This window comes from Micromys minutus (genome assembly GCF_963924665.1).
Source record: "Micromys minutus genome assembly, chromosome: 27".
Classification (NCBI taxonomy): Eukaryota; Metazoa; Chordata; class Mammalia; order Rodentia; family Muridae; genus Micromys; species Micromys minutus.
In genome coordinates, this window is record NC_137962.1 from 40,721,346 (window position 1) to 40,733,904 (window position 12,559).

Here is a 12,559-nt window from a genome sequence, read left to right on the forward strand (position 1 = left end):
ATTCACATGTCTACCTACACACACGCCTGTAAGCACACACATGCACATAGAGAAATTAAAAAAAAAAAAAACAACTCACAATGGCAACGATGTTAGTAACTAACCCTGTTTAGACAGGCCATCCTGTCTCTGCTGGCCAGCCTTTCTGTGTCTCTAGGACCAAGCACCTGAGAAAACCGAGCGAGAGAGAAAGGGTTTATCTTAGCTCATGATTTCAAGTCATGGTCCCTCTGTGACTCCGGGTCTGAGTGAAGGAGGCGAGGCATAATCAGCACCACACCAAGGATTATGTGGTGAAGCAAACTCACCTCCAGGTAGACTGGAAGTGGCAGATGGAGGAAGAGGCTGGGGACTAGAGAGACACTTTCAGACCAAGTCCCTAGCAGCCCACTCCCTCCCATCTGTCCTCACCTTCCAGTTTTTACCATCCCCCATCATGAATCAGTTGATGCACTAATCCACTGCATAGGTCACTGGGCACAGCAATTAGGTTCTCAGGAGCCAAACACTTGTCCTAAGTCTGTCAGCTGTTACCGTATGAGACTTTGGGGGACTTTCAAGTCATAACACGATCAAAGTTCTTAATGCTGATAACTCATTTGATCTTCATAATAATTATTTTATAAATAGTATTATATTGCTAATTTTAGGTGTTGACGCTAAGCTGAGGGACAAGAGCGGTTAATTAACTTCCTTCCATAAGGTGTCAAAACTTGTAAGTGGCTAAGCTATTGTAGCCTACAAACATAGAAGTACTCAGTAGGAAAACCCAGCATCAGGGCAAGTTGTGCAGTCTTTCCCAACTAGCCAGTCGGCCAGCCCTTATATGCTCTCTCTGAAGAACTCTTAACCATCCACCAGTGGTCCAGCATTACATGGGCAGTAGGAGGTAAGTCCTCACTAGGGTTGGTCTGGCTTTGAAGCATAGATCTTCATCCCTCTGTTCATTTTTAGGTGTTTAACTCAAGTTCAAAGGCCAAGTCATAGACTGGTTGCAAGTAACCTTAGAAACCACCTGACCTGGGGTTTCTCAATCTCTGAACTATTGACATTCTGGTTTGGACAAGCCTCTCCTGCAGGGATTGTCTCGGTAGAGTTTTGAATGACAGTCTCAGCCCCTACTCACTAGATGCCAGCAGCAGCCTCCATTTGTGAAGAACAAAAGTCACCATATGACAAATATGGAAGTGGGAGATGCTGAAAGGGTCTGAAACTTTTCCTGGCTGGAAACCACTGACCCAAACGATTATTTCAGATACTGCAGTTGAGTGTTCCAAAGAGAAAAACTAACTTGTTTGAAGTAGCAAGCAAGGGTAAGGCTAGAAGCTAGGTTATTGCACAATATTTCTGCTTTAGGACTTGAGCAAATTTAGGTTCATCCATTGGATTAAAACCATGTTTTCTATTGTCATGCTCAAAATGGTTCCACAAATGCATCGTGTAAAGCTCTTTAAAAAAACACCAAGCATTATTATTATTTTTGATTTTTTTTGATTCAGGGTTTATCAAAACCCTGTGTAACCCTGGCCATTCTGGAACTCACTATGTAGACCAGGTTGGCTTCGAACTCAGAGATATGCCTGTCTCTGCCTCCTGAGTCCTGGGACTAAAGGTGTGCACCACCATGCCTGGCAACATCAGTTATTATTAGCAGCATTAGAGACGGAATTATTCGATTCATAGCAAAATTTCTCACAAAAGTTTATATGGGAGCCTTCATTCCTGGACTTCCCAATTCTTGGGCTGGGGAGGAAGCAGGCAAAGAGACCTTCTCTCGGAGCGCCCCCTCTGCTTCCCCAAATCCCAGGGAGCCAGATGAGAGATCAGGTCACCACTAGAGCCACTAGCCAGAGCTGCCACCCCCTTACTCTGGCTCTTCAAGCTCCGCCCTCCGGCCACCGCCCTAAAAGAGGCGGACCCTTCTCTCTCCAAGCCTCCCTGAGCATCCCGGAGATTTCCGAGCTTTTCCGATCCCTTCCCGGCCTCCCGCGGGCGGCCCGCGCGGAGGCGGCGGAGATTGCCGAGGGTCGTAGCCACGCCCCCTCACCACAGCCTCCTCTCGCGCGGGCAGCCTGAGTCCCACACATCCAGGTTCCTCCCTCCTTCTCTCCTTTCTCTCTCCCCGCCTTCCCGGCGCTGCCACAGTGGCGGGACGGAGGATCCCGGCCAGTCAGCTCGCTGCGGCCTCGCGCTCCTCCTCCTCCCAAATAAACAGCCCTCCCCACGCTGGGAGCCCAGGCCGTCCCCTTCCTCGCGCAGCCGGCGAGTGGTGAGGGAGCGCGGGACTGAAAGGACCAAGGGACGGAGGGATCGGCGCACGCGCGTACGAGCGAGCGAGCGGCCGGCGTGAAGCCGGAGCAGAAGCCGGGACCGAAGCCGGAGCCATAACCTGAGTCGGAGCGGTAGTGAAGCCGAAGCCGGGCTCCGGACCGGCGCGCACGCGCACACGCACGCGGGGGGCGGGGCCGGCGCGCGCCCGCCTGTCGCGACTGTCGGCACCGAGGCCCAGGGGGAGGTGGCCTGTCGCGGGTCGCCCGGCTCCCGGTGGCGAAGGGGGCGCGGGCGGATGGCGGAAGGCGGCCAGGCGCAGCAGCAGCCGCCTCAGCTCGGGCCCGGCGCTGCCGCCCGGGGCATGAAGCGGGAGTCGGAGGTGGAGCTGCCGGTGTCCGGAGCGGGGACAGACGGACCCGAGCCCGGCCTGAGCAAGCGGCCACGCACCGAGGAGGCGGCCGACGGCGGGATGCAGGTGACCGCGCGGGACGGGCGCCCGGTTACGGAGGCCCGCGGCGGGCTCGGGCCTCGGAGCGCCGGGTGGGCCTGGCTGGAGAGTGGGCTTGGGGCCCGGTGCAGGGGCTGGGCTCCTAAGGGGCCCCGGAGGCAGCGCGAGGGAGTGGGTTTTTTTTTTTCCTTTTGGAGTTGCGATTGAACAGAGTCGGGATGCAGTCCATTTCTTAAACCGGTCCTCAGGTTTCTTGAGAAGTTGGGGTATCTTGGGTCTATTTGTCCGGAGGAGAGCTGTTGGGCCGAGCCGAGAGCGAGGGAAGCTGGTGGGAAAGCTCAGGAGAAGAAGGGCGCCTTTTGGTTTACCCTGGGCACACACTGGGATGGGGAAAGGGGGAGCGGCATGTGGAGGACAGACTGAAAAGCCAGCCAACTCCTGGAGAGAGAGCCCGAAAGGGGATGTGGCTTAGCTTGTGGGTTCAATCAGTTACTCGAACAGTCTTGTGAAGTCCGCGGAGTTTGGTAGTGTGATGCTCAGTCTCAGTTTTGTGCAGCATATTATTAAGTCTGGAGAGAGACTCTGAGCATGTCCCGCCTATGCTTTACCCATTGCATCCTACAATTGTAGGATGCTGAGTAGCTCCTTAGTGTCCTGGGGTAGAAAAGAAAATTTATAGGGCTGTTAGGAGACTGGTTTCTGAGTTGTGGCCTCAAGGGTAAACTTGGCTGATGAGGGTAGGAAATTGCAAACGGTATTGATTCTGGCGGTTACTACTTAGTTTGAAGAAGGGCATGAATCCTTATAGGCTTTAGGATTTGGTCTCTGTTTAGAACATTTTGGCTATGAAACGGAGAGGCACACAGCAGCAACGGGATGCTTTCTAATTCTTTTAGAACCATAGAATGTTAGAGATTGAAGGGACCAGACAGAGACATCATCATCTTTTCCACCAATAGTTCTCAGTCTAATGCACTTGGAAGGGTTATGCAGAATGGCTGATGTGCACTTTTGGTGAAGAGTCAATACTTTGTATCTTTGTATCTTTTTATTTTCTTTCTTTCTTCTTTCTCTCTCTTTTTGTGCTAGGGAAGGGTGCGTTAAAGTTTTAGCATGTTTTAACGGCCTCATTTTTATAGATAGGGAGTTAGAAGTCCAGAGAAACTAGTTACTTGCTTAAAGCCACCCAGTTAGCGGGTTCTAATTCCTATTCCTGTGCTCTCTCCATTACACCACTCTTGGAAATCTCTGCAGTACTGAGAGACTTCCCGTGCTCTGCCTGACTTCCTGTGGCAGGGAAGGAGCTGTACTTAAAAGCCTGGCATGTTTGCTGTGTGCCTCTTGTCTCCTTTGCAGAATTCACCCTGTTACCTTTGTTGATTTGGGCAAAAGGGACTCCCCGGGTGTTTATTTTTGAATCCTTTTGTTTACTGGCTTTTATTTCCCTTAGAAGTCTGTCAGGCAGAGGGATTGTTAGGTCAGTCGGAAAGCCACAGAAGAATGGGGAGACTTAGTGGGTTAGCACCGTAGGTTTAGAGGAACCACTTGATTGAGATGCTGGTGAGGAGTGTGTTCACTTGGAGCGTGCACATATCTGCACACACCCCGCTCCCCCCCCCCCCGAAATCTTAGTTAATAGTGTGTTCCCATTGTTTTCCCTTTCTTCTGTCTGGGGCCCATTTGCTGACTGCCTTCACATTGGCTAAGGATAGTGATACTTGGGAATGGAGTAGAGCATAGGGACTTTGGGATGTGTAGAGGAAGGAGAGAATGAGGTCCTTTGGGTGCAGTTGGATAACTTAGAACTATCCCACGGAGGATTCTTTTACTCTGTATATTTGTGATAGTCTTTACAGTTCCCTAGTTCCCTTTGTACAGTCTTATGATGTACTTCTTGTTTTGATTTTTGAGATATGGTCTTATTTGTAGCCCAGGTTGGTCTGAACTCCCTGTCGTAGCTGAGGAGTCCCTTGAACTCTTGGACTCCTGGTCTCTCTGATTCTGCTTCCTAGCAGATTTCTGAGATTATGGGCATGCACCACCATGTTTACATGCTTGTTACTGTAGGTTTACTACTCCATGTCACATAGGTATTAGTGTCATTGACTTGGCCCTCTGTTTTCAACTAGCTGTTACTATCCTGGGGAAACCCCATATTTGGAGACCTCTGTTTTCTTATATAGAAAAGTATTTGTATAAAATAATTCCTAGGTTGCCTTAGCCAAATTCCCTTTCCTAACTGCACATGTGACCTGGGCAGGGAGACGAATGAAAAGTTAAACAAAAACCTAACGGGTTTTAATACTTACTTAAGTAGTGTTTATCAAGCAGCTGTGACACTCTTAGGCTCCTGCTTTTTTGTTTGTTTTTGAGATAGGGTCTCTCTGTTTAGTCCTGGCTGTCTTGGAGCTTGTTATATAGACCAGGGTAGCTTTGAACTCTCAGAGTTCTGCCTCTGCTTCTGGTGTTGTTTATGCGCTGTTTGATTCCTATGGGATATATAAAGAAAAACCCTACTTTTATCGGATAGTATTCTATGGAAAGAGACAATTCAGCAGTTTTTGGTAGCATGTGAGAAATTTAAGTGGGGGGGGGGTAGTTGGAGGGGATAGAGAAGCATAGAGGTGGCTCAGGAAGTTCTCTCTGTGGGTGACCTTTGAAGTGAAGATGTGGGTCTAGAGTGTTTAGGGAAGAGGATTCAGGCCTTTCTGTGGTTTAGGGAAGAGGAACCCAGAGGGTTGAGGCATTGGGAGACAAGTAGCTTGGAGTGCTGACATGGAGGCCAGGGCAGCTGGGTCAGAATGTGCAGGCCTGGGTCTTCTCAGGAGATAACAGCAGCAAGCTAGAAGGGTCTGGAGGCTCTGTGCAGCTAGGTTATCTTAATATGGGCTTTTTATGCGTTGGTCTTAAAGCATGCACTTTTTTCTCATCTCTGAAGACAGCCGGGGTTTTTCTGATGTCACAACTTGGCCCTTTAACACTTCCCCGCCAGCATAATTGGTGATAGTTAGACTCAGCTATACCTGCTGGTATATTTATTTGTACTTAGGCTTCATCTTTTGTTTGCCACGTACACAAACTTAGGAATTAAATTAATCATGAGATTCCTGAGTGAAGGTAGCATCACAAAATCACTTAGTACCTTAAAAGTGCAAAGGAATGGGCTAGAGAGATGGCTCAGAGGTTAGGAGCACTGGCTGCTCTGGCTGTCCTTAAACAGAGGTCTTGAGTTCAAATCCCAGCAACCACATGATGGCTCACAATCATCTGTAAGGGGATCCAATGCCCTCTTCTGGAGTGTCTGAAGACAGCTACGGTGTACACACACACACACATAGTGCAAAGGATTAATTTTTTTTAACAGAATACAGTAGTTGACTGATTTAATTTCCCAAGACTATTTATAAAATGGAACTACAACCCTAAATTAGGTTCCAAGGCTGAGTCTTGGTTGGGCCGCTAGACTTTTGGATGTCATTACTTCCAAAGTGGAGTCCTGTGGCTCCAGAGAGCCTGGGCTTGTGTTGTAAGCCTTAAGCTCAGAAGGAACCTGGGGACAGAGAGGAAGACGTAGTGCTTTTTAGAACATATAAGCCTCGTGAGGGGAGAAGCATCTACTCAGCCAGGGGAGAGTAGAGACGTAGAGAGGCCCAGACTGTGCCGTTGAAGGGAAGTAGGGGCGAGAAATGTAGCTGTTTAAAGTGGAGCTTGGAAATAGTACTGCCCTTGTGGAGAGCTGAGCTCAGTGCATTAGCACAGCATCTCAACCAAAGCTGAGACAGGTGACACGGAGGGTCTACCAAACACACCGAGGGGTGCTTCCTGTCAGTCTTTCTAGTGATTACACATAATGTCATCAAAAACTGTGTACTCATGTAACTTTGTAGGAGTTCAGCTGCTGTATGAGGTGAGTCTTAATTATTACTTAGAACTTTCAGCGAAAGTCTTCATGGCAGTGAAAAGCTGGTATGTGGTGATTCTGTGGCTTAGTAACTGCTTCTGACCATAGTCATCAGTCTAGAGTGGCTACGTGAGTTCAGCAGTGTGAACAAGTATGCACATGTACGTGTGTTCGTATGTGTGTAAACATACACATGCTGGAGTGAACCTAAGGCCTCATGCTTGCTTGGTATTTGTCCTACGGCTGAGCTGCATCAATGATCTATGAGAGCTGTGTTGCTTGGCTTTGTTTCTAGAATGGAGATTCAAACCCTTGAGCATGCTAGGCAAGCACTCTACCATTGAGCTGAATCCCAGCCCTATTTCTACTCTGAACTTTGAGACAGTATCGTACTATTTTGCCTGGGCTGGCCTTGAGCTTACACTTTGGCCCAGGCAGCCCTGCTGTCTTGTCAGCCTCATAGATCTTGTCCATCAGGTGTAGCGCACTATTTACTGACTCTAGTAATAGGGAGGTCTCAGGGAAGGGGTTCCAGGTATCCGTCTTCCCGTTTGCTCATTTTTGGGTTGATTTTCTTCTAGGTAGGTATTTGGACCTTCATTTGAGTTTTTGGTTCTGAAGCTGGGCATTGTGCTACTTTCATTCCTCAATAATGTGCTTTTCTTACTCGTAATTTCATGGGCAGTACCTCACTTAAATGACTGAAACCTGATCTCTCAAGCTGCCATAACCGAGTGCCATGGACTGGTGGTTGAGTAGCAGGCATTTATATCTCACAGCTGTGACAGTCCAAGTTAGTGCCAGCATGTTTGAGACCTGGTGAGGGTCGGCTTCTTTGCTTGCAGATTATAATACCCTCTGGCTGTCTGCTGAGGTGGCCATTGCTTCAAGGGTAGAGAAGGTGAGAGCTATGTAGTCTTCCATCTCAGCAGCCCCACCCTCATAACCTCATCCAGTCCTCAGTACTTCAAAGACTCCATCTCCAAATGCTGTCGCATTGGGCGCTACAGCTCCACCGAGTTTTGCTTTGTGTTGTTTTTCGGGGTAGGGTTTCTCTATATAGCCCTGGAGCTCACTCTGCCTTCCTGTCTCCCAAGTGCTGGGATTAAAGCCGTGCCACCATTGGCTGCCATATCCACTGAATTTTGGGAGGACATTTTTAGGTGGAGAAAACTGAGGCATAGAAAAAAAATCACAGAACTTTAAATATTTTTTTTATTTTAATATATTACATGGGGACCCAGAAATGTAAACCTGGGGATGTATTTGACTTACAAGTAGAATTAGAGTTATTCTTCTGGCGTCTCAGGCTAAGGGGACTGTGTTTTAGCTCCTTCCCATCTTCTAACCAACTAGTGATTCTTTTCTCTATCACACTGACACGTGAATGCAACCCTAAGCTAACTAGAGATTGAACTTTCATTTTGTTATAAAGCAGACTAGTGCAGACAGGCCTCAAGATTACAGGATGAGGGGAAAGAAAAGCAGAATCCTTCTTCATGTAAACATGCACTGTAACGGTGCTAGTGATGTGCTAGTCTGATATCTCTCAGGCCTTCAGTGTGTGTTGGGCTTTAATTGCAGAAACAATTGTTTAGTATGTGTTTTATACAACATCATAAACACCTTTATTCTGGGGTGCATGTAAACTTCCTGTAGAGATAGGAAGGAAAGAGCCATATAGTTGTTGGAAAGGGCGTAGTGGCCCTGGTGCATGAACAGACAGATGGAGAGAGGCATGCCCAGTGCATGTGTTTAGGTGGCCCTGCAAGTATTGAGTTTCTTACTCTTTTCCCCTGCTGCCCCAGCAGGAGCGGGCAGCTTACATGGCTAAGGTTTCACTATCTAATCCATCACAGATGAGCTTGAATAAGCCCATTGGCCGGTGCTGATCTAGTTAGGAGGGTAGTGCAAAGCTGCTTGAGCCAGGATCGGGACAAATCGGATCAGAACTGCCATGTGAATCCTGGACATATTTCTGTAATTTGGGTTGGCAAAATGGTCTGGGAAATGAGCTGAGAGAGGGAGGGAGCAGCGGGGCATTTCCTACCCCAGACATCTTAAGAACCCCAAGGGTAGAAGTGTGTATGGGGGTAAATTCCTATGGAGTGTGGCCAAGTTGTTTTGATTATTTGAGCCTGAACTTTAAATTTAAAGAAAAAAAAGATTTATTTTACTTTATGTGTACGAATGTTTGTTATGTCTTTATTCATAGTGTGCCTGTTGGGTCTCCTGGAACTGAGGTTAAATATGGTTGTGAGCTACAATATGGGTGCTGGAAATGGAATTCCAGTCCTCTCCAAGAACAGCCAGTGCTCTTAACCTCTGAGTTGTTCCTGAGCCTTAATATTTTTTAGTATTAATGTTCAGGAGTGTTCTTTTTAGCAGCATTTGGAGGTTCTATTTGTTACCATCTAGTTGGGTCAGACCTTTATGAGTGATGCCTTATCTGAGACTTTAAAAGGGTTACCTCTTCTTTGAAGGGGAGAGCCTGTTATTATCAAACCTGTATAAACATTTGTTATCTATATGCTTTACAGGTGGTGTAGTAAATGCCATTTAGAGTTTCCCCTGGTTGAATTTGAGTCCTGGCTTCTCCATTTACCAATTCTTGGCAAGGTCCTGAGTTCTTGCACACACATCTGTGACCAGCTCATGCTTATGAGCTACTACAATGAGTAACTGAGATTATTGAAAGTGCCTATCAGTGCTAAATGTTGATTCCCAGCTCTCCTTATATCCTGCTCTACAGCACTCAGTAAGTTCCTGCTTACTGCTTGATCAGCATGGAGTGGTTAATGTGTTTCTGATTGATTAAGTGCCACTGTTAGAGATGAGTGGTGTGTTAAACTGGGAAACCTAGTTTGCTCTGTATCCATGGGTGGGGGAAGAGAATGAACCTGGCTGAGGTCTCCTGTGAGGGGGAAGAGGAGAGAGTTTTCTTTGTAACAAGCAAAGGCTACTGAAACATCCTGGTTCTTGCTGGTGCTGAGAGTAGTGTAGCCAGTCTGTGGAGTCCAGGGGAAGCCTTCCTGGGAGGTGGGTGAGCTGAGCCTGGGGTCAGTGGGAATGTGTTTGTTGGATAACTATGTTGCACTGAGTAGATTGATTGCTGTCTTGTTTATTTTGTTACCATTTGGATCTGTGGAATTGAACAGGGTTTCCTCTGTTTTCTTAGTGCCTTCAAACCAGCTTCTGACAGTTGATAGGCGTGATTCCCCAAAAGTGAATCTGCTGCTAACTCACCTTAAAATGTGCCTGACCCAGGCTTAAGTCCATTCCCCTGATGGGCCTACCGGGTCCATCTGGCCTGACACCGGCCGAGTTCCAGCCCCTTTATTTCTACACTCTGCCTCCATGTGCATGTTTAGGGACTTGTGGTTTCTGACGGCAGTGTTCCTCCACTTTGTTTCTGTTCGGTTTCAGGAAAACTCCTGCCTCTTTCTATGCTTTTTGTTCCTGCTCTTTACCCCTTTTTTGTAAGGCTCAGCTTTCAAGACTTGCTTGAGTGTTGACTATCCCATCTACCCATTGTCTTACGGCTTTTGTAGTTGTGTTTTCTTGGTATGCATACCCGTGTACATATGCGTATTTGTGTTGGCACGTGTGTGTATGCTTGTTGGTGCACATGCAGATTTGGAATCCTGAAATTGATGTCTGTGGTCTCCCATGGTCCATTTTATATACTGAGGTAGGTCTTTCGCTGAAACCAAAACTTGCCTTTTCTGCTAGTGAGCATGTTCCCCATCTCTGCCTTCCTCAAGCTCAGATTACAGGCTGGCTACCACACCCACTGGCATTTACGTGGGTTCTAGAGATCTGAACTCCAGTCCTTATAGTCGTGTGGCAAGCACTTTACACATTGAGCCATCTTCCTAGCTCCCGTTCTAGGACTTTCTATATTAACATTTGATCAATGTCTGCCCCTCCTCTCCTGTCTAGACTGAGAAGTCCTTGGGGGTCCATAGGATTTAATACTGTAACTGCCTCAAGTGGTCAGGCAACTGTGTTCTTGTAGGAGTTAAAATCTGTCTTGTTTCTCAGTTGTGGATCACAGATGGCTTTAATTGTTTCCCCAGACTTTCCCTGGGGGTCTAGCCCTTGGTCTGCCTTGTAGCTCCTGTGAAGGCTGGGTGTCGCATGCTCTCTCTGTGTTACTGGATCTTTCTTTTGGTATCAGGGTTAGAGGTGAGAAAAGGCTTTCTGAGAGCAGAAGCTGGGGTGCAATTGAACTGCCAAATGTGCCGGGTGGGCACAGCAACCTGATACTTGGTTTCCTGTGCTTAGATACTAATTGACTGCATGTGTGCATGTGTAAAAACACCTCTATAATAGGTTAAGGAAAACAGGAGCCACACCAATGAGAAGGGCTTTTGGAACTCACGTGTTGGGGCCATTGCAGCAGCCAGCTGGTCTGTCTTTTCCCCATGCTGCCTGGAGAGTCTGGAGGGCTGTGGCTGAGCGACATCACCACCAGTGCCACTAGAATTACCTGATCAGTTGTGGACCTTAACCTTTCCCTCTTCCAGCGAGTTTCACCAGATGCCAGAAGGGCACGGGAAGATTAGTGAGCAGAGACATTTTACACAATGTGTGTTTGTTTTTCAGATCACTCAAGTTGGGTATGTTTGTAAGTGAGGAAGTTTGACACAATTCTTTGAAATTTCAGCTTTGGAGATAGATTCATAGAAGATTTTTATAAACATTTTTCTCTCTGGCCTTTGTTCTCCCCTCTGCTTTTACTTGGAGCTATTTGTACTGGTTCCTGTTTAACCCTGGCCTGATTACTGGCTTCCAGATTTCCCCACTTAGTGTAGCAGGGGCTTCCTACGGGCTAGTGGTCAGGCTTCATGGTACCTGGCTTTTTACATTCCCAGTTGATGTAGCAAGTTCTAGGAAGGAAAGCATCCACAGAACACCTTTTAACTTGTCTTGTTCTGTGTGGCATGTCGAAATTTCAGTTGAGTATTCATGATAAACACCATCACAAAGTTGCTAATATTATTGAATTAAAATGGTGGTTGGCTGACTAACTGCTTAAAAACTGTTTCTCCAAGGGAGCAGACTGAGTTTTTGAGATGTGTATGTTAAACCAATTTTGTTCTTTTTTTTAAAGTTGACTTTTTAAAAAAAGATTTATTTTATGAGAGTATACTGTTGCTGTCTTCAGACACATGGGAAGAGGTCATTGGATCCCATTACAGATGGTTGTGAGCCACCAGTGGTTGCTGGGAATTAAACTCAGGACTTCTGGAAGAACAGCCAGTGGTCTTAACTGCTGAGCCATCTTTCCACCCCTCCCCCTGTTTTTTTTTTTTTTTTTTTTTGTTTTTTTTTTTTTTAAAGGGCCCAAGGTTTTTTTAAAGGTTCCTTGGTTTCTCTTTTGTTGAAGAAAAGTACTTTCCTTTGGGTATTAGTTTTTTTTTTAAAGATTTATTTATTTATCTCATGTATGTGAGTAAGTACACTGTAGTTGTCTCCAGACACACCAGAAGAGGGCACCAGATCCCATTACAGATGGTTGTGAGCCACCATGTGGTTGCTGGGATTTGAACTCAGGACCTCTGGAAGAGCAGTTAGTGCTCTTAACCGCTTGAACCATCTCTCCAGCCCCTGGGTATTAGATTTTTTTTTTATTCCAGGCATATGACCATTTTTTGTTCATTTTTGAGATAGGGTCTCTCTCTCTCTCTCTCTCTCTCTCTCTCTCTCTCTCTCTCTCTCTCTCTCTCGATGGAACTGGTACTAGTGGAGCTAAAGGAACTACAGACGGGGCTGTGGGGACCCACTGTGGCCTCCAGTCACAGCTTAAGTTGGAACACTTAAGGAACAGAGAGGTTCATGGGAAGTTCTTCCAACTGCTTTATTTTGAGAGCCTTTTCCTCTGCATTATTGGCAGCTGTTTGGAGGAGGGGACATTAATTGCTGACAGAATGTTT

General features: G+C 46.9%; 1 protein-coding gene across 17 annotated transcripts in view; it reads left to right on the forward strand.

Moving 5' to 3' along the window:
* Positions 1 to 2,293: 2,293 nt before the first annotated feature.
* The window catches only part of RBFOX2 (RNA binding fox-1 homolog 2), a 229,559-nt gene continuing 219,293 nt past the window's right edge, over positions 2,294 to 12,559 (forward strand). For 15 of the 17 annotated variants that reach the window (XR_013975592.1, XM_080939866.1, XM_080939856.1 and 12 more), the window contains exon 1: positions 2,294 to 2,746. Coding sequence is in view for 16 of the 17 variants with exons in the window: in XM_080939866.1 (XP_080795992.1) it covers positions 2,567 to 2,746 (180 nt within the window). In the remaining variant the exon portion in view is untranslated. The remainder of the gene's footprint in view (positions 2,747 to 12,559) is intronic. The other 2 variants (XM_080939876.1, XM_080939872.1) reach the window with 2 other exon arrangements.